This window comes from Saccopteryx leptura, chromosome 6, assembly GCF_036850995.1.
Source record: "Saccopteryx leptura isolate mSacLep1 chromosome 6, mSacLep1_pri_phased_curated, whole genome shotgun sequence".
In the NCBI taxonomy this organism is placed as follows: domain Eukaryota; kingdom Metazoa; phylum Chordata; class Mammalia; order Chiroptera; family Emballonuridae; genus Saccopteryx; species Saccopteryx leptura.
The window spans coordinates 56,405,248-56,430,051 of NC_089508.1; the positions used below are offsets into that span (position 1 = coordinate 56,405,248).

General features: G+C 48.5%; 1 protein-coding gene across 6 annotated transcripts in view; it reads right to left on the reverse strand.

Annotated features, from left to right (window-relative positions):
* Positions 1–24,804, reverse strand: part of TLN2 (talin 2) — a 462,611-nt gene that overhangs the window by 68,389 nt on the left and 369,418 nt on the right. For all 6 annotated transcript variants that reach the window (XM_066344644.1, XM_066344645.1, XM_066344640.1 and 3 more), the window contains 4 exons: positions 23,294–23,395; positions 18,290–18,460; positions 7,219–7,365; positions 2,243–2,344 (listed from right to left, as the gene is read on the reverse strand). In XM_066344644.1, the coding sequence (XP_066200741.1) occupies positions 2,243–2,344; positions 7,219–7,365; positions 18,290–18,460; positions 23,294–23,395 (522 nt within the window). The remainder of the gene's footprint in view (positions 1–2,242; positions 2,345–7,218; positions 7,366–18,289; positions 18,461–23,293; positions 23,396–24,804) is intronic.

Consider the following 24,804-nt stretch of genomic DNA (forward strand, 5'->3'; position numbering starts at 1 on the left):
ATCACAAGGTTTCGGCCCCAAATTGAGCTAAGGGTATACTGCAGCCTCAATGGTCAAATTCTATCTTTTTATTATCAAGATATTCTGTGTTTTTCTCCTATTTTATAGAAAAACTTACCTCAGCTTATCCTACCTAGCTAACATGCTAGTTTCCCGTTTTTCCCTCTTGCTTTGACAAAAATGCCTTAGTTCTCATGACAGCAGTTTTAGCCACCCAGACGGCTGTCCTTGTCCCTCTTGGGCAAGAGGTTTCCCACCTGCCCTCCCTCATCTCTTGCTCTGATGACACTTTCTCTCTGTGGCATCGGAGGACCTTGATTTTAAAGCGCTTTTAAAAAACCCTTTCTAGGCCCTGGCCGGTTGGCTCAGCGGTAGAGCGTCGGCCTAGCGTGCGGAGGACCCGGGTTCGATTCCCAGCCAGGGCACACAGGAGAAGCGCCCATCTGCTTCTCCACCCCTCCGCCGCGCCTTCCTCTCTGTCTCTCTCTTCCCCTCCCGCAGCCAAGGCTCCATTGGAGCAAAGATGGCCCGGGCGCTGGGGATGGCTCTGTGGCCTCTGCCTCAGGTGCTAGAGTGGCTCTGGTCGCAACATGGCGACGCCCAGGATGGGCAGAGCATCGCCCCCCCGGTGGGCAGAGCGTTGCCTCATGGTGGGCGTGCCGGGTGGATCCCGGTCGGGCGCATGCGAGAGTCTGTCTGACTGTCTCTCCCTGTTTCCAGCTTCAGAAAAATGCAAAAAAAAAACACACACAAAAAAAACCCCTTTCTAAATGACTCCACACCCGAGGTGGGACGGAATGTGCAGCCATGTTTACCAGGAAATGCCACAGGATTTCAGGCCGAGGTGTGGGGTCCCTAGGAATGCACGCTGAATCCCGAGAAAGTGAGGCTGTACGCAGAGCTGCTTCATTGGAGCCCTGGCACGTGGAGCACCAGGGTTCCAGGGCGCCCTGAGGCAGTGAAGGGTCACTCTCTCCAACTCAGGGCCCAGGCCAGTCATCCCAGGAGTGGCAGGGCAGCCAAGGCCGAGAGCATGGCCTCCAAGGGTCAAGACAGGCCGGCTGAGAACCGAGCCCGGGAGATATTCCAGAAACTTCATGAGGCCATTCAAAATGTTTGCCCCCCTGCTGCACTGTGTCTCCTGCTCAGAGGAATGGGCCCAGCAGGGCCGCCCGGTCTGACCTGTGACCTGCCCCCGAGCACCCCTGAGCGGAGCCAGCTCGGCCCTGCTCCAGCCTTTCGCAGTCACTGAGATGGGCACTGTTCCTCCCTCCCGCCCCAGCCCAAATCCTCTTTAACAACAAGCCTGGCACAGTCGCAGAGTTTCGAAGAATGAGCAGCAGCAGCCAGGGAAGCCTTCGTGGTCCAAGCTCAACCTCTAGTGGACACACGACTACATGACAAAGCCACCCAGACAGGCAGCGGGCCCGGCGGGGCAGGAGCCACACAACAGCTCGCTCTGGTCCTTCCAGCTGGGGAGACCGCTCGCTCTCTCGACTCGGCTGGTGAGGCGGCATCCGAGAGGCATCTTTCCAAACTTGATCCCATGCTGCCTGACCCTTCCGAAGGTGAGTGGGACTTTCTTACTAGTACTCTTAGTCATCCTTCCAGGACACCGTTTGTCATCTTTTGTACAGCGTTGTGACATATCAAGATAGCATCCACTGTCTCTCAACACCACGTATATCAAAAGATCCATGTAATACAATGATGACTGCATTCCATTTTGGCAAAATAAAGAAATTACCTTTAAAAGTCGAATGCCTTGGGTTGTCAGGACATTGTTTTTTAAACACATTTTGCCTGAAAGACTGGCAATCTTACTGTGCAAGTATTATATAATTTGATTTGTCAACCTGTGTTTGATCCCCAAATGTCTTGTCTTGTACTATATTTTAATTTCTAAAAACACCTCAAGTCCTTTGTGAGTTGAATAGGATTTTTCTTCTTTCTCTGGAACTCCCAACTTCCTTCTCATTTTCCCCTTCATTCTCATTTTCACTCCTTCTTTTGCTCCCCTGTCCTCATGCCCAAGTCTCAGTCACCTTTAATTCCCTCTTGCAGTGGACTGGGCCTTCCAGACCACAGACAGCCGCAGAGACCACAGATGAAGGACAGAAGCTGGGGCCCAGGAGGAACTAGAAACACGCACTAATCTCTCCAACACCGGCCGCAGAATGAAAGGGCATGGTGGTTCGGATAACAGGGCACCAACAGTGGGGGAAGTTCTTTTCCTTCTTACCATTTCCTGAGCTGTTACTGCAATGGCTTTGGAATACTTGACCACAGTCGTCTGATAGTCGACAAAGGTTCCCTTTGGTTCTGGAGGGGTGCCGTCGTCCAGCTAGAGAAGAGGGAAAGAACCCAAAGGTCATAGGAGGCCAGTTGAAATGTGGACTGTATTTATTAGAATTAGGAACTTTAAAAATGGTCCTCAGAGTTCCTTTGGCTTAGACTGAAGAGAATCCCTCAACTTCTGCAATGAGGACAATGGTAGAGGTGCATGTAAGGCATTTGAGGTACACAGGCAAGGCGAGATCCCAGAAGAATGATGTTCTAACCAAATCTTACCAGGGGGAGGAGTCTGGTACATATATATAAGGTGGGGAAGGTGTCCCAAGGGAATAGCACCGAAGCATAGAAAGGTGAGAGTGAGCTGGACAACTGTGGGGAAGCTCAGAATGGTGAAAAGGAGCCAGGAAAGGAGGCAGAATCTACATCACAAAGGACTTCCATAGGAATAAAGTAGCCTACAGATGTCTCTATCCTAGAACACTTACTTCTGTCTAAGATGGGAAAGAAGAAATCGGAAGCACCAGGTATAACCCGCGACTGGTCTGACTCCGCGTGCAATAGGAATTGAGAGCAGGGGACGATCACTGCGGGATGCCAGAGTTAGAGAAGTGGGACGGGCTCTGTTCCTCCAGGGGTTAGGGACACAGGTTTAGAAGACTTGTTCCCGTGCTTCTAGTTCAAGACCTGTTTCCAGTGCTTGTGAATGGGCCTCAAGCTGGCTGCTTAAACTCTGAATCTCAGGTCCTTCCCGGAAAACTTATAAGCATCAGAAGGTTATAGTAAAGATCAACTCAGATTATACCTGGTCAAAAGCTATATGAAAGAAGAGGCCATAATGACCATGATAATGAAGAAAAATATGGTAATAGTTATAATGTCAATGATGATTATGATGAAAAAAAAAAACAGCCCATCTTCAGCAACATTGTCATCATCACTGTCACCATTGGTTGCTGAATGATACTCAACTGGTGAGGAGACAAGGTGAACATAAATAAAGAAAGAGTACAGTGAACAGAGGGGGCTGTTGGGAGTGCTGGAAATGAAGCTGGATCTGTTTAATGAAGAACCTTGAAATCATGAGAAAAATAGTGGCATTGGGGGTAGGCAATGACATATTTGAGATCTCTTTGGTAGCTCTGCCAAGTAGCTTGTGGTCAGGGGAGAGACGAGGGAGGGACCAAGAAGGAAATCAGAAGAATGGTAGATGGAGTCTTCAATAAGAGCTACCCAGCGTGAGCAGGCATAAGCTACAGTGAGTCAAAGGAACGTATTGCTGTAGCCTATGTGTGATGGGTCTGCTCAGCCCGGGATGTAATTTCCACCAAACCATCAACACAAACTCCAGGCAGATAATATATATTTAGGTTTCTTTATCAGGGAGATAGATGCTGCCAAACATCTCCATCACACCATGGAAGCCTTGCAGGTCAGATGAGGATTGAGATGTGAGCGCATACACTCAGTATAAACTGGGTATCTTCTTAATGTCAGGCGACATGCTGAGCACCTTCATGAGACGTGGTGTAGCGGCGAACACTTGAGAATGTTGGAGCTAAAGGGCAGCTTAGAGTACAGGAGCCACCGGCCACCAAGATGAACCTTCTACCAGTTTGAAGACTGAGAAAAGGATGAACAAAAGGATAAATTAAAAGAATTTTCAAATTTAGTTGAAAGAACTTTCTTCTGAGATTATAATCTTCCTACTGTTTTTTGAGGTTAACATCATCTTTCTTTTATGAGATAACAGTGATGTAGATAGCAGTGTTTTTGTTTTGTTTCTTTAGTTTCTTGTCTTGGATAAGCCCAACCCCCCCCAACCCACCCCCACCCCAACCCTCACATCAAAGAAGGAAAGAAAAGTTACTAAGTCACAAAATCCCCCAAATTGAGAACTAATGTCATTGAATGGGGAAAACAAGGTTCACAGAACTTGAGTGATTTGTCCAAGGTTACCCATAAAGCTGATTACAGTGATGCCTCCTCGGTTTTTGTCGATAATCCATCTGAAAACAATCAGTGAAATCCAAAACCGACGAAAACCAAGGCAATTATTTCCATGTGAATCAATGTAAATCCAATTACTGTATTAGCACTCGCAATCAATAAAAAAAGCACAAAAACACTGGAAAGCAATGGAATTGTTTGGCTAGACGTGTGGGGCGATGCTCACACAAGAAACAATGCCACATTGAGCAGAACACGTGGGTCGCCCTTTGTTTTCGCAAAATTAGCAGCGAGGTCGTGTGGGCACGCCGACAAAATCTAAGGCAACCAATGAAAACCGAGACAAATTTTTCGTGGAAAAAAATTGATGAAAACCGAAACCGACGATAACCGAAGTCAACGAAAACCGAAGTATTACTGTACTTCCTATTAGCCCATTAGTTCCCAAACCTTCTGGGGCTCAGATACAGAGAATCTCAAGAAGAACCTCCATAGCAGAAGCCTCAAAAGTGTCAGGAACTGCATCCAAGTTAGAAACTTGAGGTGCATTCACATTTCTCTGCCAGTACATCAGGACATTGAAAATAAGCCATGTGTCTACCAAGGATATTAAGTAACAGTGCTCAAGGTTTCACAGTGCAAGTTAGAAATCCAAATGATAATCTTTTTCTTCTCAAGAGAAGATGTTTTTCACAATTACTGTAATGATAGGGAGGAGTTTTGTAACTGGCTGAAAGAGGGAAGTCAGGTTCCTGAAGTCCTTTCCTGATGGCCTTGCGCCTGGCGTGTTGTGATGGGTGTTTCAGTAAGGAAAGCAGCTCTTGCACCATCTGTCTTTGAGAATTTTAGATTTCATTATTTTCACCACATAACTGAAAACCAGAAAAGAACAGATTTCTAATACCTTGCAGCTTGAAGGAGGGGCTCAAAGGACCAGAGGCACCACTTCACACAACGCCCCCAGCGTGGGCAGGGGGGTGTGGGCTGAGGAAAGGGAGAATGGAGAAGAGGTGTTGCACAGTACACCTTGGGTGCTGGGTCTGGATAGATGAGAATTTAGGGGAATCCATGAAACACTCACTGTATACTTTACAAAACCGAGGGGATCAAACACCTCTGTTCTGGCCTCTGTGGCCCATGTTATTAGCAGTTCCTAATTACTGTCAGGTAAGACAGACTTATTTCCCAGCCTTCCCAAAGAAACTACACTGCGGACATCAGATCGTGCAAGAGCTGCTTTCCTTACTGAAACGCCCGTCACAACACGCCAGGCGCAAAGGCCATCAGGAAAGGACTTCAGGAACCTGACTTCCCTCTTTCAGCCAGTTACGAAACTCTTCCCTAACATTACAGTAACTGTGAAAAACATCTTCTCCTGAGAAGAAAAAGATTATTATTTGGATCTCTAACTTGCGCTGTGAAACCTTGAGCACTGTTACTTAATATCCTTGGTAGACACATGGCTTATTTTCAAAGCCCTGATATTCTGATGTATTGAAAACCAAATAAACCCACTGAGACTCATCCACGGGCCTTGTAAAGAGGGGAATTTCACTCGGTTTCTGCCAAACTGTCCGTACTTGAAGCACGAGGAGCCCACAGCAGGAATTACTGGAGTGCTTTCACAAGGCTAAGGGAGCCCCAGCATCCCCGCCCGGCATGCGACTGCATGGGTCTGAGACTGACTGCTTAACGTTTAAGGGGAATTATCCTAATTATAGTTTCAGGCTATCATCTCTTTATGGAGATAGGAACCAACCAATCTTCTCTAAATTAGCAATTAAAGACCACTAATTATCCTGAGAAACCATAAGAATATATTCGCAATCTGACAAAGGACATTTCAAAACACAGACGATGTCTAAAATTCTTGGCTACGCTATCATAGGGTAGCAATTAGATGCTTATGAACAACTGTTAATTCTAATGAATATCAAATTGATATGACTAATGAGGATTTCTTTGAGGAAAGAGCAGCAGATACAGAGTTGAAACTGTCTCCAGGCATATTTCCCTACTGACCCAACTCAAATGATGGGTCACTGGAAGAGAAATGATACTTGTGGTATCCTCTATCAACCACTTCGCTTCTTCTGAAAATAACCTTTAAAAAACAGAATGCGAAATTAGAGTCCCATTAAGGGGCACAGCAATGGATTTTAGATTTTTCCTTTCCTTTATTATGTTTGTAATATGGGTTTTCGAAAGAACTAAAAATCATTCCCTACCAGAGTCCACTGAGGGCTTTTATGCATACTACTTCAGTGGTTTCTGTATTTGGCTGGATTTAAAAATATAGACAGTTTTAGTTTTATTTATTTATTTTATTATTTAAGATCTTTAGTAACAGGTGCTTGTAGTTTGTTGACCACACACACACACACACACACACAAATCAGGTTGTAAATGTTTTTAAAGATTAAAAGTGAGGTTCTTAAATATCTCAACTTGACTAGATATAAGACATTTAAAACCCTTTAAAGGTGTACTGAGAAAAAAAAATACAAATAGATATCCCTAGCTTCCATCCCACAGAGGTTCCAGTTGAGCAGGGCTGGCATAGGGCCCAAGAATGTGCATTCTAAAATTAGCCCTGTGATTCCAAAGTAGCCATTCCCAAGACCAGCACTTGGGAATCACTTCGTTATTTTTTGTTGGGAGTTTGTTCCCTATGAAAACTCTATGAGGTAGACAGGGGAGGTAGGTAATTATTTCTATTTTATAAGGGAAGTAACCAATGATCTCTCCTGCATGTCCATTCTCCTCCGAGAAGAACGGGAAAAAAAGGGTACAACTGGCTTACCAAAGTAACCAGTGAACAGTGAAGAGTAAACCAGATGTTGACCATACAATAGGGCATCTGGACATTAGTCAGAACCCTCGAGAAAAGAGGCTCCTGAGAGAAAGCAGCAGGGGATCAAGTCTGAGGTAAACGGAGCTGATGGGGAGGCAGCGCGTCCGGGGGGCCAGACCCACCTTGCTCATGGCTTCCGCGATGGCGTCGACCATGCCTCCCACCAACCCCACTTCGCTGGCGGCTTCGTTCAGTGTCACCATGATGTCGTCCACGGCCTCCTTCATGAGCTGGGCGGCCTCGGTGATGGCGTCGTGCGTGTGCTGCGCCTGAGAAGGGGCGGGGGAAAGAAAGCTAGGGAATGTCTCCTGCAGCAGAGATGTGGGGCTCGCTCTCTTAACAACCATTTTGCTTCTTTTGAGAATAACCTTAAAAAGCAGAATACGAAATTAGAGCCCCATTACGGGGCACAGCAGTGGATTTTAAATTTTTCCTTTCCTTTATTATGGGTTTTTGAAAGAACGAAAAATCATTAAAAACAAACAGAAAAAGATCTCTTTCTAACCCAGAGGAAAAGTATAAAACTGCAATATCAAGCAGCGTCTTAGGACATGACTAATCTTACGTTTCTATGTTCAGGGTGGGAGACAATGTCACAGATTCCCAAGTTTATAAGTTGAAATATTGAATAAAAAAAGCTGCTATAAAGGAAAAATGTGTTCACATCAAATGTACTTCTCTTCAAAGCTTCCCAACACACACTAATTCCCTTTCTACAAATAAGATCACTTTATGGAAAAGTAGGTACATACGGGAGACATAAATCTGTAGAAGACCTAACAGGCCTTGGAACTAATTCACAAATTACATCACCCCGAGGTTGGAGGAATGAATGAGGAAAGTCCTCCAAGGACAGATGCTCTGCTGGCAAAGCCCTGAGTGTTCACGAGTTCCCCTAGAAAGCACCTTGGAGATGCTGTAACTGCGGGTGTTTAACCTGTGTTAAGCACATAGAATAAAGGATGAAACCAGGATGGGTGCTGGGCTCTCTGAAAGATACCTCAAATGGCAGCAAGATGCAGGGGCAAGAGCCAAGGTCCCGGGTCAGGAAAGCCTGGGTTCTACTTCCACTTCCACTGTTAACTAGCTAAGTGGCCCTTAGCTTGGCTTCCTAAGCAAAATGGGAATTATAACAATGCTATGCTGTGCAATTCTGATGAGATCATATTGTGCAGGTACCTGATCATTTTTTTTTTTTTTTTGTGACGAGAGACACAGACAGGGACAGACAGACAGGAAGGAAGAGAGATGAGAAGCATCAATTCTTCGTTGCAGCTCCTTAGTCTCCTCAGTTGTTCACTGATTGCTTTTTCATATGTGCCTTGACTGGGAGTGGGGGCTTCAGCAGAGCAAGTGACCCTTTGCTCAAGCCAGGGACCTTGGCTCAAGCCATAACGTTTGGGCTCAAGTTGACGATCATGGGGTCATGCCTATGATCCCATACTCAAGCCAGCGACCTCGTGCTCAAGCCAGATGAGCCCCTGCTCAAGCCGAAGACTTCAGGATTTTGAACCTGGGTCCTCTGCATCCCAGACCGATGCTCTATTCACTGCTCTACTGCTTGGTCAAGCGCACCTGATCATCTCTAATAAGAATGGTCCAGTGTGGCCCCCGTCCATAACTGGGAAATCTGATCTAGTGCCGGGTGGTTAGTGTCAGAACGGCACTGCACCCAGGCACTGCATGTAGTGGCCATGGTCACCCTGGCCCACTCGCGGGTGGAGGGGACCCTTCCAAAAGGTCCAAGAAAGCATCTTTACTTTGGTAGATGAGAAGGTATCAAGGAAACCAGTGAGATGGCAAACAAAAACTCTTTGAAGTGATTTAAATAAAAGAGAATTCCAAGAAGACGGCATGTGAGTCACAGGAATTAGTTTTGTCTGCAGTATTGAAAAGCCATGGGAGCCAAGAGGAGTTCTTCCAAAATGACACCTAAGACTTGAAGCAGGCTGATCATGTAAGGCATCCTGGAGGCACTGTGTCAGGATGTAAATGTCAATCACTGACCATTACTACTCAAGTTGCTTTCAAAGATAACAATGAAAAATAACCTTGAGGAACAAAGATGTTTTTTCTATCTTTCAGGCATCCCTAGGGGCAGGGAGGCAGCCTATCTCCCCAGACTTCCTGCCCCTTCTCCCTGGGATGGGGCCTTGACTGATGCCTGGCTGGCCTTCCCACAGGCCCACTCTCTCTCCCTCCGTCTGCAGTGACTGGTTCTGTTCACCTTCTCCCTTCCATCCAAATCCGGGCACCAGACCTGGGAGTGACTGAGCCTCGGCCCACTCGAGCCCCAGCCGCCGTCTGGCTGTAATGACAGGACGGGCTCTGAATGAGAACTCTCCTGCTGAGCTCTGTGAATCCGCAGGCCCACCAGAGATAATACTAAAATGGTGTCTTAAGTCACTAAATTTTAGGATGGCTTGTTTATAGCAATAGCTAACTGGAGCAGTGCCTAAGAAGGGCTCCTAACCCAGCCTTGGAGTCTGAGAAGACTTCTCGCAGGAGGTGACCAGGTTGAAGGCGCACCCTGGAGGAAGAGCGCAGTCCCTAGCAGAGCTGATGGGCTGAGCGAGGGGGAGCCTCCCAGGCAGAGGACAGCCCCGCCGAGGCCCGAGGTCCGGGGTGAGGAGGAACGCGGAGTGAGGAGGAACGTCCGGAGTGAGGAGGAACGTCCGGAGTGAGGAGGAACGCGGAGTGAGGCGAGGTGAAGCACCGCGTGTCAAGAGCCTGGCCCAGCTCCTGCACGCCTCCCGCTGTCTCACCTGCTCCCTCTGGTCTCTCCAGCGAGACCGTGTGCTCCCTGCAGGCAATCCGCTCTGCTTCTCATTGGAAGAACAACGTTCACTGGAAACGAGGGGCCTGATGAAGTCACCAGGTGGGGCTGAGCAACTAACTGGTGAGCCAATTTTATTTTCAGAGAAATTTTTACAAGGATAAGCTTCACTGGCTGTTGGCACAGAGTTGTCCTCTGGAGAGGCTCATTTAGAAATAAACGAAGGCATCTGTCTGTGTGCTGTGGAACGGGCGTGGGTGGCAGGGCCGAGGGCAGAGATGGGGCTTGGGGGAGGTCAGAACGGGACCGGCTGCGTCACCGACTAGCCTCACTCAGGCTGTGATGACAGGCCCTAGCTCTTCTGACTGGTCCAAGCACCTGACCACATTCTTGTAAGACGCTGGCATGATGCCAAGGGCTCTAGTGTATTTTAGTCAAAGTGTAGGCCTCACGTGACTTTAATAGCAGTTTTAAAATCTATGTCCTTTTATCTGGGGTCAGGCATTTTAGCATTTTACAGAGGGGGAACCAAGAACAACAATAAATGTCAAACCACGTAAGAGCCACGATGGCAAAGACAGCCACCAGTGTTTAAGAGGAACTTCTCGGTGTCAGGCACTGAGCCCGCTGCTGCTGTGCTCACCTCCTCGGACCCTCACAGCGCACTGGCAGGTGGGAATTGCTGACATCCTGCCAGGGAACCCTCTGACAGTCACAACCTGAAAATGGGAGCTGACGCACCAGAGCTTAGAGACCTGGTGGACGGCAACTGCTACTGACCAGCTGCCCATCTGCTGAATTTACACGTCACTGGTCAAAAGGAAAATGAGCATATGGCCCGATAAGATCAAACACGTCAGTGCTACTGAAGAAATAAACCTCCGTGTAGGGAACATGCCATCTCCAAGAGAATGGTTCTAGCCTGTTCCCACAAATAAGAGGCTTTTAAACAAGGTACAGCCACCAGGTGCCACATGGCAAAGGCAAGGGGCCTCAGGACCTGCCACTACACCTAGAAGCTGGCCGCCTTCGCTCAGTGCCCTCCTCTGCCATTCAGCATCAACCTGGCCCCGCCTCTCTCAGCTCTCTCTGCCAGTGCGGGCTCCACACTCGCCTATGAAACTTGCCAATTCACAGTTTCCCCATTAGTTCCTTAGAGCACCCCAGGGCCCAGCCTGCATGCCTTCCAACCCCTGGTAACTTGCCATCAGATGAGCCCTGACCCTGGTATTGAATGGTAAACTGTTCGGCAGATCTTTGTTCTAGGTTCCTGGAGGAAGCCTCTAAGCCCTTAGCACTTTCTGGGTGAAAGGAGGATCCAGTTGATGCTAACAAGGCGACTCATAGTGGCTCCTAGGTAGTTTTAAGATTGGGGCTGGTCATGCTGGAAAGAATGTAATGAGAGGGTTGGGGGCATTAAGCAACATAATATTAGCCTGATTTCTGTCTCACCTTTAGGGACACGAGAGGGCTTGAGATGGAGTCATTGATCATATGACTGAACTTAATCCATCAAGTCTATGTAACAAAATCCGAATAAAACTCTGGACAGTGAAGACAGAATGAGCTTCCCTGGTTGGTTGTGAAGCATATCAATATTCTGGGAAGGTGACATCCTCAGGACAGGGAAGCCTCATGTCTGAGACACCTCCCCCGCACCCCTTCTCATCTTCTTTGTCTCTTCTGTCGGCTGGTTCCTATCCTTTATAACAGAACTATAGTTGTAAGTAGAGTGATTTCCTGAGTTCCTGGTATCATTCTAATGAATTATAGAACCTAAAGGACAGTGAGAACTCCTGAATGTGCAGCCAGTTGGTCAGTGTGAGGGTGGCCTGAGAACCCTGGAGCTGTGGCTATGTCTGGTGGGGACCTGTGCCCTTAACCTGGGAAATCTGATCTAATGCCAGGCACTTAGTGTCAGAGTCACACTGCACCCAGGCACTGGGTCCACCCAGGCAGTGGCCATGGCTGCCACGACTCTCCTCAGGCAGAGGTGATCCTACAAAAAGCCCAAGAAATCGCACCTTTACTTGGGTAGGTGAGAAGGTGAGAGAGCCAGGGAGAGATGGTAAATGATAACTCTTTTGAGTGATTAAATGAAAGACAATTCTAAGAAGAGGCTGTGTGCCTCACAGGAACAGGCCCTGTCTGCAGAATCAAAAAGTCATGGGAACCCAGAAGAGTTCACAACACGACAAGATGAGCTGTGAAATATTCAGGTCACAACGGTTATTCTTGAGGCAACTGTGTCAGGATGAACAGCTCTCTCTCTCAGGGGTGCAAAGGAGTCAACTGGTGATGTAGGCTGACTGCTGATTTCACGGCACACAGGAGGTAAAGCACGAAACGTGCAGATGGCTTTACTCTCATGCTGGAAGTCTGAAAGGCGGTGTCTCCAGTATATCACCCTCCAGAGAAAACATGTCATACAAATGCATGCTGGGTTCTACCGAAGGTAAAACGGAAGGTGTGTATTTCTCTAAATCTCACACACAATGGGATAACTCTTAGTGGCACAAAAATGCCAGCAAATCTACACATTCATAATAAACAAAGTACAGTTGATTCTTGAACAACATGGGTTTGAACTGTGTGGGTCCACTTACATGTGGATTGTTCTCAATAAGTATAATAAATGTATTTTCTCTTTAATTTTTTTTTTTTTTTTTGAGAGCGAGAGACAGGAAGGGAGAGAGGAGAGAAATGAGAAGTATCAACTCATAGTTGCTTCACTTTAGTTGTTCATTGATTGCTTCTCATATGTGCCTTGTCTGGGGGACTCAAGCCAAGCCAGTGATCTCACGCTCAAGCCAGCAATCTCGGGGTTTTGAACCCAGGATGTCAGCGTTCCAAGTTGATGCTCTATTCACTACACCACCACCGGTCAGGCCCTTATGATTTTCTAAACATTTTATTTTTTCTAGCTTACTGTACTATAAGAATATAGTATGTAATACAGATAACATATAAAACATCAGCCAACTGACCGTTTATGTTATTGATAAGTCTTCTGGTCAACAAGTAGGCTTTTAGTAAAGTTTTTGGGGAGTCAAAAGTTATACATGGATTTGACTGTGCAAGGGGTCACCCCCTCAACGCCTGTGTAGTCCCCGGGTCAACTGTGCACATTCGGGGGAGAGGGGAAAGCTGCCTGCTCAATATCTGCTCGCCCATACGGCCTTCGGAAGGTATCAGAGGCACATGCTGGGGCAGCAGCAGGAAGTCACAAAACTGCTCTCTGAAATCTCCAGAAAACATAAAGGGTTCTTTCTCTACATTGAGGCACCAAAACCTACAAAAACACATCCTTGCCCTTGCCTATCCCGGAAATGAATCACTGTCCCATCTTGCTTGTGCTGAGGAATTCTCCAGAAGGCCTGCTTCCCTTCACTCTGCACGTTTGAGTTTTACAGCTCCTCAGAGTCCACTTCTGCAAAGCCTCCTCCGACCTCACCCGGCTCAGGCCTCACCCGGGACAGGTTCCTCTAGGTCCAAGGGCAGACCTCTTCCTGATCCCACAGCCAGTCCAGATCACACACACGGGCTGGCTGAGAACGCTAGTTTCAGACGCCCGAAGACACAGTGTGCTCTCAATGAAGGCGTGCTTAACCAACCAGCAGCGATCTGGAAAGTGGAATCAGCAGGTTCAGCAGTGAGTTTGTTACTTTAGACTCTGGAGGGGCTCCTTGTCCCTGCTCCTCATGGCACAATACAAGATAAAACTCAGACTTTGTTACTCTTTTTTGGAAACGTGCCTGAAGTCTACTTCTAATGATTTCTTCATTACAGCGCTTCAACTACAAAGGCCTCTGTAGCAGGCACAGACATCACAGGAGTTTGGAAAAGGGGAGAACGCTGCCGGGGGCAGATCTCAACTTTGGTAGAGGGGGAAGAACACTGGTAATTAGAAAGGGTCTACCCAACAATGGACAGACAGGTAATGGCTGAGTTCTGGAGGCAGAGCTGGAGGGGCCCCTCCAGGGGAACCTAGGAGGGAACCTGGTGGGGTAGGGGTGAGTGCAGCAGAGGCTCAGTGATGGGGGTGGGGTAGGGGTGGGGTAGGGGTGAGTGCAGCAGAGACTCAGTGAGGTGGGGGTGGGGGTGGGGGGGGGGGGGGGGTAGGGGTGAGTGCAGCAGAGACTCAGTGAGGTGGGGGTGGGGGTGGGGTAGGGGTGAGTGCAGCAGAGGCTCAGTGAGGTGGGGGTGGGGGTGGGGTAGGGGTGAGTGCAGCAGAGACTCAGTGAGGTGGGGGTGGGGGTGGGGGTGGGGGTGGGGTAGGGGTGAGTGCAGCAGAGGCTCAGTGAGGTGGGGGTGAGGTGGGGTAGGGGTGAGTGCAGCAAAGGCTCAGTGAGGTGGGGGTGGGGGTGGGGGTGAGTGCAGCAGAGGCTCAGTGAGGTGGGGGTGGGGGTGGGGTAGGGGTGAGTGCAGCAGAGGCTCAGTGATGGGGGTGGGGTAGGGGTGGGGTAGGGGTGAGTGCAGCAGAGACTCAGTGAGGTGGGGGTGGGGGTGGGGGTGGGGGTGGGGTAGGGGTGAGTGCAGCAGAGACTCAGTGAGGTGGGGGTGGGGGTGGGGTAGGGGTGAGTGCAGCAGAGGCTCAGTGAGGTGGGGGTGGGGGTGGGGTAGGGGTGAGTGCAGCAGAGACTCAGTGAGGTGGGGGTGGGGGTGGGGGTGGGGGTGGGGTAGGGGTGAGTGCAGCAGAGACTCAGTGAGGTGGGGGTGAGGTGGGGTAGGGGTGAGTGCAGCAGAGACTCAGTGAGGTGGGGGTGGGGGTGGGGGTGGGGGTGGGGTAGGGGTGAGTGCAGCAGAGGCTCAGTGATGGGGGTGGGGGTGGGGTAGGGGTGAGTGCAGCAGAGGCTCAGTGAGGTGGGGTGGGGTGGGGGTGGGGTGGGGGTGAGTGCAGCAGAGGCTCAGTGAGGTGGGGGTGGGGTAGGGGTGAGTGCAGCAGAGGCTCAGTGAGGTGGGGGTGGGGTAGGGGTGAGTGCAGCAGAGGCTCAGTGAGGTGGGGGTGGGGGTGGGGTAGGGGTGAGTGCAGCAGAGGCTCAGTGAGGTGGGGGTGGGGTAGGGGTGAGTGCAGCAGAGGCTCAGTGAGGTGGGGGTGGGGTGAGGATGGGGGTGAGGGAGTGGTTATACAGTAACACCGTACAATCACATTAACAGCAAGACCCTGGAGCAGACACTTAAAAAAAAAACCACGTGTCAGGTGCATTATCTCAAGCTCTACAATTTCCCTAGAGAGACATTCATTATTAACCCCATTGTTTAGATGAAGAAACAAAGAAATGAAGTAATTCACTAGCAAGAGGCAAAGCTGGGATTTGAATCCAATTATGTCAGGTCCCAAAGCCGGTGCTATTTTTCACTAAATCAAAACTACTGATAACGGTTTAACCACATTTCCTCTGTAAACAGGGACATACACATACACAGTCATCTACATACATACACACATAAATATATCATATAACACAGACATATACATACACACACATCACCTAACACATAGCAAACAACACTTAGTAAATATCTGCCCAAAGAATGACACCCAAGGTAATTAAGTATACATCAGGTGTTTTAGGAAAGGGCCTAAGAGCTAACCTGTAGTGTCCCAGGCGTCTTTCTGTGACGCCTGTCCAGATTTGTAGACAGAGCACAGACTGAATGATAACATTGAGGGGACAGACATAAACACCCGCCTTACGCTTACTCATCTTAGTTTATCATCCTAGGCTTCAGGCCATTCACTGAAAACCATTCCTCACTGGTATCCAGCCACCATTTCCAAGCAGATCTCATTGCAAAGCGCACGGTGCTGACTATAAATGCTCTCAAACACGAGGTTCCTTGGTATAAAACAGAATTTCATGTGGCGTTCTGAGCTTGCAGTCCAAGCAGATGTGCTAATATCTTAAAGACCCAGAAAACACCTAATTTGAATTATTCTGCTGAGAATGAACCCCTCCAGCAGGGGTGGAGACAGGACATAAACAGCCCCGGAGAAAAGCCAACCCAGAAAAGCCAACCCGGAGCTGGGTCCCGAAAGTGAGTGCTAGCTCCTCCAGTGTGGGGAGGGTGCAAAGGGGCTAGCCTGGCTCTGAGGCACCTATCAACTAATTTCCCACAGTCAAAGGGCGTTCTTGTTCTTGCTGCTCTACCCCATGGTGTCAGCAGCTAGACTTCTCTTTTTCAGAAGATTTAGAACAACATGAGGGTAGTGGCTACTTTTAGTGTTTTTTAGCATTCCCGAAATTAGGTCCTTAACAGATGCCAGATAGATACAAGAATGAAAAAGTGAATAAAGAACGTGCACATCTAGGACATTATTCATGCATCTACCAGGACGGTGTTCCTAACCTACGGATGGGTTGTGTCATTCATTCCCCACTGCTTACAACAAAGCCCAAACTGATCCGCGTGGAAGAGGAAGCTGCCACGGTGCAGCCCAGTGTATCCTCCTGTCCCATTGCCCCCACACTCTGCACATCCCACATACATCAGAGTGCATGCTATATTTTCTTTCTTTTTTTTTTTTTTTTTTTTTACAGAGACAGAGAGTCATAGAGAGGGATAGATAGGAACAGACAGCAGACAGACAGGAATGGAGAGATGAGAAGCATCAATCATCAGTTTTTCGTTGCGACACCTTAGTTGTTCATTGATTGCTTTCTCATATGTGCCTTGACCGTGGGCCTTCAGCAGACCAAGTGACCCCTTGCTCGAGCCAGCGACCTTGGGTCCAAGCTGGTGAGCTTTTGCTCAAACTAGATGAGCCCGTGCTCAAGCTGGCGACCTCGGGGTCTCGAACCTGGGTCCTCCGCATCCCAGTCTGACGCTCTATCCACTGCGCCACTGCATGGTCAGGTGCATGCTATATTTTCTAAAGCTTTCAGAATTCTTTTAAAACTCTCTCTCGCCTGACCTGTGGTGGGGCAATGGATGGAGTGTCGACCTGGGAATGCTGAGGTCACCGGTTCGGAACCCTGGGCCTGCCTGGTCGGGGCACATATGGGAATTGATGCTTCCAGCTCCTACCCCCTGTCTCTCTCTCTCTCTCTCTGTCTCTCTCTCCTCTCTAAAATGAATAAATAATAAAATAAAAAAATAAAAATTAAAAAATTAAAAAAATAAATAAAACTCTCTCTCTATGCCTTTGTATATGCTCTCCCCTTCTCCAAGAATGCATCTAGCCATGCTTATGTACTGGGCAATTTTCTTTTTTTTGAAGCTAACCAGCCCAGTGTCCCCACTGTCCTGCAGCTTTTCTGGACCTCTCTCTAGTCTTTGCTTTGGGCAGAGTTGGCCTGTGAATCCAGACAGTGCAGGCGCAGTCCCAACTCCGCATCCCCCCTTGTGACCTCAGACAACTTTCCTAAGTACTCTCAGTCTCCATTTCCACATCTATCAATGCGAACCTTCCTACTCTGTAGACTATTTATGACGATTAAACAAGACAAGGATATAAGGTATAATAGATGAGAGTCAGGATTCAGTAACTGTTAGCTATGAGGTTACTCTTTTGCAATTCTCTTAATCCAGTCTTCTCCACGGTACCAGGCTACCAATGTGAAGACCTTACAGATATAATGGAACACATTAAAAAGTATATATCGCACACATGGATTCCTGGAGCTTGTAGGGAAGTATGCTCCACATATCTTTCCAGCCAGTGTTCCCATCGAGTTATAATGTTGGGGTGGGTACCCGTTAGGATCAGATTGATCATGAGGAGGCAGCTGCTAGAAGGTACAAACAGCAGGAGGAGCCCCCCAACCTCCTATCTGGGTATCCGAACCCCAAGGAAACTCAAAGTGTGTAATGGTTTCACAAATAAAGCAATCACTCCAGCACAATTATCATCCCTGAGCCTGAGAGAAAATGACCTGCTGTCGTGTCGTCATCTTTGGCCACTTATGGCAGCTGGGTAACACATCAGGCTGGGAAAATGTTCCACCTGCAAATTGGTAAGGAAAACTTTCATATTACACTGCTGCCCCTGGGGCCACAGCAGCCTGTGCCGCGGTGACACTGTACCACAGTTTGAACTTGAGTACCAGGGATGGAAATGACATTCACTGGGAAACAACACGGCCTTGCTCTGTGGAAGCTGGGTATCAACAATGAGCAGGTGCCGACAGGTACGGCGATTCTTGTTCCTATAAGAACCATATAATATGTATTTCTTCCCCTAAGAGCCTTGCCTACATATTCTGTCTTAAAAACAACTTATAAAATGCATTAAATATGTATACTTCTTGTTTTCCACTTAAAGATCCCTGGGAGGCCAATAGAAGATGACTTTCCACCTCTGAGTGGGAAATCAAATGCCACCAACTAAGAACTGGAGGTGTTTCCCGGAGGGCCGCCATACAGAGGATGCAGTGTCAGGGGTCCTCAGGAGTCCCCGGCACCCTGCACTGTACCTTGGGGTTCCCTCCACCTTCTTTGGCTGCGTACAACATCTGCAGGGCGGACTCTGCGAGCGTCTTGGTCTGGTCCAGCACCGTCATCTGCTGCTGGTGGTCCAGGATCTTGGAGGCAACACCAACTGCAGCTAAGATCAAGGGCTCGAAGTAGCTCGCCAGCTGTGTCACCTTTCAAGACAGAAAAGCCACAGATACACCACGTAAATACATGTGTCTCCTTTAGGGACCCCACGGGTGAGGAGGGGGCTGGAACAGGGATGGGAGGCAGATCAGCTCAACTTTATTTTTTCTATTATACAATTCAGTATCATGAATTACAGTCACCATATTATACAACAGATCCTTAGACCTTATTCATTTAGTCATTGCTCAACGTTACTTTTGAAAGTACTTGCTGATTATTAATAAACTCTTGCGTGGGTTTTACATCCTCTGGGGAGCTCTCAGTCTTGTCTCTCATTATGGCAGAGATGTTAAGAAACCCTGCCTGAGATCCAGAGCTAGGGGTGAGAATTTTGCAAATATTAATTTCAATTTCACAAATAGAAAGGCTTTTGAAAGAGCCGAAGCCTAAGGAGGAAGAGGAAGAGGAAGAGGAGAGGGGCAGGGGAGCAGGGCAGATGAGACAAGACAACCGAGAGGGAAGGAAGGCACCAGCTTGTAGGATGCCAATCCAACGGCCCACCGCCCTGAGCATTTTGACCAAGCTGTGGATTTGGAATATAAGCAAATATGATTTCACATCAACCTAGATGTTCTGTTTATGATGAGCTGAACCTAGAAGAATAATAAAGCCTGCCATGACAGCAAAGCACTGTTCTAGCAGAAGCCTGTCGCCAGATATGGCACAGGGCAGCACCAGATATGGCAGACAACCTCACCAAAACTCACCAGCTGGCTGCTGCAGGGCCACACACGCCACATTTACCGGGTATATCTTGCACATCAGCCATTCTGCTAAATGCTTACTATGCAACTCACCTAATCTTCACAGCAACTGTGCGAGGCAGGTACAAAGGAAGACTTGGAGGCTAGACAGGTGAAGGGACCTGCTCAACCTCGTGCAGCCAGGAGGTGGAGCTGAGATAGGACCCAGGTGTCCTGCTGCACAGCCCAGGCCCTTGACCACCACTGTACCATCTGCCACTTCTCATTTTTATTGCAGGTCTGCTAAGTCGTAATATTGGGTTTTAGAAGCTTATTATTTGGTATTTGTTTGTTGCTTTCTAAAGTATTTAAAATAAAGTCCCGGGAAAATCCAGCAATGCTTGTCAACCTAGCATCTGGAATATTGCGTGTTAACGTTTTGCTGTATTTGCCTCAGGTATCAAGCTATTCGTGCTCGGCTAACACACAATGACACACAATGATGCTGATTAGAGTTTTCCATTCAGCTCCTCATTTTGTCTGACAATTGCTAAATGATTCCCATCAAGTGTGTTTAAGCTCTAACCTTTAGGCAGCAATCCCCTAATGCTTGTTCCATCCGCGGAGGAAGGAGGAGTATGATGGGGACGTAGCCAGGAAGCCCACTCCACAGGAGCAGCAGCAGTCATGGGTTAGAAACAAAGCCGGGGGTGGGAGCTTGTGGGGGTGGGCAGTCACTGGGGAAAGCTGGGGTTCCAAAATATTAAAGCCCATTAAAGCTAACAGTGAGACAAAACTGTCAGCCAGCAATTGACATACTTTAATTTTTTTTAAATCTTATTCCAGTTATCTTACAGAAAAGCCTCAAAGTACTGGAGCAGGGCTGCTGCTGGCCCTTCTGGGGCTTTGGGTGAATTCTCAAGGGGCTCTTCATCCTCTGGGCAGACGTGACTGATGCCAAGACACACAACCCGGCTGGGTTCTGGCCCCCACTGCTTCAGCCGAACACCTTTGTGTAAGGCCCAGCCTGCAAAGCCCGGGTGCCAGCCCTACACATTGGCACTGGATTTCATTGTCTTCCCCAGGGAGGGCACTGGCGTCCCCACCAAGGGGAACCGTGCACCGATGGGTCGTCAGGGGTTAGGAGGGAATCAAACTGTTTTAATGAATTAGAATCTGGCATGTATTTTTCTGCATTAGTTTTATTATTTTAAAAGTACACTTCATCAGTGCAGCTGTAAAAATCCAGGGCTGCTGCGTGCTGAGAGGGTTAACCACAGCCACGCTGGCACCTGGCTTCCCCGCGGAGGTAGTGTGCCCCGGGGACAGAGCACAGGCTCCAGCTTCAGAGCCCCCGCACCTGAATCCTCCCTGCCAGTTCCTTAGCGAGAAGTCATGGGCACAGTGGCTCCTATCAGGGCACTGCATTCTCTTTCTCTGTAAAACTAGGGTTAAGAACAGCGCCAAGCTCAATAACAGGGGTCCCCAAACTTTTTACACAGGGGACCAGTTCACTGTCCCTCAGACCATTGGAGGGCCGGACTATAAAAAAAAACATGAACAAATCCCTATGCACACTGCACATATCTTATTTTAAAGTAAAAAAACAAAACGGGAACAAATACAATATTTAAAATAAAGAACAAGTAAGTTTAAATCAACAAACTGACCAGTATTTCAATGGGAACTATGGGCCTGCTTTTGGCTAATGAGATAGATGGTCAATGTCTGGTTCCATATTTGTCACTGCTAGCCGTAACAAGTGATATGGCATGCTTCCGGAGCTGTGACGTGTACGTGCTGTGTCACCGGAAGTAGTACTGTACGTGAGTGCTGCTGCTCTTTGTGGCACCGCCACATACAGTACTGACCACCAGTGAAATGAGGTGCCCCTTCTGGAAGTGCAGCGGGGGCTGGATAAATGGCCTCAGGGGGCCACATGTGGCCCGCGGGCCGTAGTTTGGGGACCCCTGCTCAATAAGATTGTTAGGAGGATTAAATGAAGATACAAAAACCCCCCAACAACACCACTTAGCATACTGCCTGCCATGTAGTAGGCACTCAATAAAGGTTGTGTCGTTATTGTTCACACAGAGTGGGCAGAGATTTTTGAAAGGATGTGCTTTCTCCAGTATTTAGGGAGCTAATGCCATCTATTTTGAGAGGCACGACAGGACAGGAAACAGCCTCACTTGGGCTAGCATAGAAGTTAAAATGACAGAATTGTGAGCATTGAGTACATGATGTTGATTCTCTAGGCCTAAGGTGGCAGAGAGGGTTAAATGGGACCCCAAGAGCATGTACGTCCATGTCCAAATCCCTGGAACCTGCAAATGTGACCTAAAGGGGTGTTTGCAGAGATATTTAAGGCTCTTAAAATGAAATCATTCTGGGTTACTAGAGTGGGCCCTAAATCTAGTAACAACCACCTTCATGAGAGACAGAATAAGAAAAGACAAATAGAAGAGCAGGAGACAAAGGGAGAAATAGGCATGAAACAGTCCAGGAGTGCCAGGGAGTGACAGGGAACACCAGGGGTGACCAGGAGCTGGAAGAGGCAAAAGAACAGTTTCTCCGCTAGAGCCTCCAGATAGAGTCCGGTCCTGCCAACACCTTGTTTTTAGACTTCTGGCCTCCAGAACTGTGAGAGATTGAATTTCTGTTGTTTTAAGCCACCCCGTTTATAGTAATCTGTTACAGCAGCTATGGGGATGCTGACGCAGGTGGGGTCTGAGAACGTGCAGTTAGCATCCCCAGGTGGTGTTGAGGCCAATCTGGGACCCCACCTGACCACTGCGGTGAAGGACTGGAGCCATGTGGGTATCACCGCTCACTCCGAGACCCCTCTGGATGGAGGGCCCCGTGGCTGCCTTTGTTCGGGCTCCCTTTAGAAAGTCAGACCAGTTCAGCCAAAGGGCCAGGAGTAAATTTATAACTCCAGGGACACAAATATATTATTCTTTTGATGCCTCCCACTGACAAGAGAATGAATCTTCCTTACTCACACCATATCTGCAGACACGAGGATGATGCCCTAGAAGTCTAAAAATACTTTCTTATGAAATCCCCACTGGAATGAAAGGGAACTGCTGAAACAAAGCCGCCTTCCCTGCCACACCGTTTCCCGCAGCGCACACAGCAGCGGCTCCGCCTCCAGGCCGGCCCCCACCCTCGCAAACCTCGTCACACAGGTGGACAAGCCCCTTTCTTATTATAAAGGAACTCAGCAGAGAAAATGGGCCATGCTCAAAAAAGGCAGAGACACTGACCATTTTAAGTTTCAAAAACCTCTTCTTATATCACCAGCAGCATGTTTAGTAGGCCCTTAAGCTGTTCCGTAATTTAAAAAAGAAAAGACTATCGATTTTCCCCAAATCAATATCTGTAGAGAAGATTCAGGTTCCTGGATTTCTTGATATGCATGTTGATACTGACGGCTGCCTGGTTAAGTGCTAGAAAACCTTCAAGGCTGTTAAAAACCCAATTTCTGCCCTCTCTCGGCTGAGGCCTAGGCTGCCCGACAAGCTGGCTGTCCTTGAAGGATTTACAAAACGAGCACCGAACAGGCCGGACATTATGCAGCACTCACAGCCGCGCAGGTGCGAGGCCCCTCTAGGGCGGCCAAAACGGGAGGTTCCGACTGTCCCGAGTAAAACCTGCAAGTCTGCTTTGCTTTCTCATGCGTGAAAACAGACACTATGTTAGAGGTCACGAAAGGACAATGTACCCCCTAAAACACACGAGAATGAGGCCAGCCAGCCAGGGACAAACGGTGGTAGACATCAGGCTAGAAACGTCAACTCTAGTTTCCAGTTCATCTCAGCAAAGGTCAGGAGCAACAGATGAGACTATAGCTGCCTCACGGGCTGAAAAGTCTGATCCAACCAGAAAAAAGTCCCCTGTAGTTTTTGTCTCAGCACCAGGTGAAAACAGACGCTGAAGCGGCCATTTTTGGAGAAGATGCCAGGGGAGGTGGAGGGTTAAGTGTCTGTCATTTAAGCCAACACGGACCCAGGTACAACTGCTGGCACCAGGATTTGGGGAACAATAACAAGATCAATACCTCCCCTCCCCCCCCCACACACACCTGCCCCTCGTGAGCATTCTCAGCAGGGTCCGCTGGGTGCGCCTTACCTTATGCCCCAGCTGAGCTGCTTCTCCCCGAGCCGCTGTGGCGATGGGATCGATGAGGTGACCGATTTCCTGGACCACGGAAGTCAGCTGCTCCTGCAGGGCCTGGGGAGGAGAGAGAGCTGTCAGGTTCGCCCACCATGGTTCCCTAGGTGGGCACACTGATTTAGAAAGACCTCCCCTCTGAAAGGCAAGGCAGGTCATAAGAAATGGACATTGAAATGCCCGGGCATACCATGAAGCTGCTGCTCTACCTGCCCCTTCCCAGGGGCCCTCAGCTCCCCTAGGCTAGAAGCCCCCTCCACCCCCGACCCCAGCTGCACCCGTGAGAGATGTAAGGTAGGCCCGAGGTACACTATTCCTACTGGCTTTTCACTCCTGCCAACCGCAGTAACAACTGATGCTGCTGGTCTCCTTACAATGAGCTATTCAGCATAATTACTGGAAATGTGGGTCAGTCGTGGCTTTCCAAGAAGGGAGGATAACTCGTCCAAACAGAGAGAGCTAACGGCGGGGTCTGAGGGTCCACAGGTTGTTGTGTTCCAGAACCAAGAACTCCTTAAGGCAGTGGTCCCCAACCCCCGGGCTGCGGACCGGTACCGGTCCATAGAGAAAGAATAAATAACTTACATTGTTTCCGTTTTATTTATATTTAAGTCTGAACGATGTTTTATTTAAAAAAAAAGACCAGATTCCCTCTGTTATATCCGTCTAAGACTTACTCTTGACGCTTGTCTCGGTCACGTGATACATTTATCCATCCCACCCTAAAGGCCTGTCCGTGAAAATATTTTCTGACATTAAACCGGTCCATGGCCCAAAATGGTTGGGGACCACTGCCTTAAGGGGGTAGTAGAGAGGAGGGTGATGGAATAGTGAGACCCGCCTCTGAAAGCGGGACTATTTTTCACGTACCACACTGTGAACGTGACAGGGGGATGCCCCTGAGCCCAGTGGCTCAGGCTCTCAGTCACTGCACTCGGTGATGTGGACACAGTTACTGAAAGTGGCACCCTCATGGCATTTCTTCTCAGGTTTAAGAGACAGTTTAACCTCTCCATCTCAAAGAATTGAATTCCCGCTCTAAGGGGACAGGGTGAGGTGCTGTTGGAGTGTGACGGGGTGGGGAAAATCAAAGATGGAGCTTGTTAGCGAGTAGCAGGGAAGATCAGATCCTTCTGTAGGACTCTTCCCAGGCGCTGCGCTCAACAGAGTCAGAGTACATAACACGGGACCTTTTAGGTTTATGCACACTTGCGTGGAATGGCTGCAATTCCTGACAAGGTGACAATGTCCTGCTTATCAGAAATGAGACTCAGTACTTTCCCACTGAACAATGCTGCGAATGAGTTGGGGTGGGCATTGGGGCTTTGAGCAGAGTTTAGTCAACGAGAGGAGCAGCCTAACATGCAAATTTAAAAACAAAGTCCTGGGGGAAAAGGAAAAAAAGAGAGAGAGAGAGAGAAAGAGATGGAGGAGGGTAGAGAAAAACTTCCAAATTTTCAAGGGTCTTA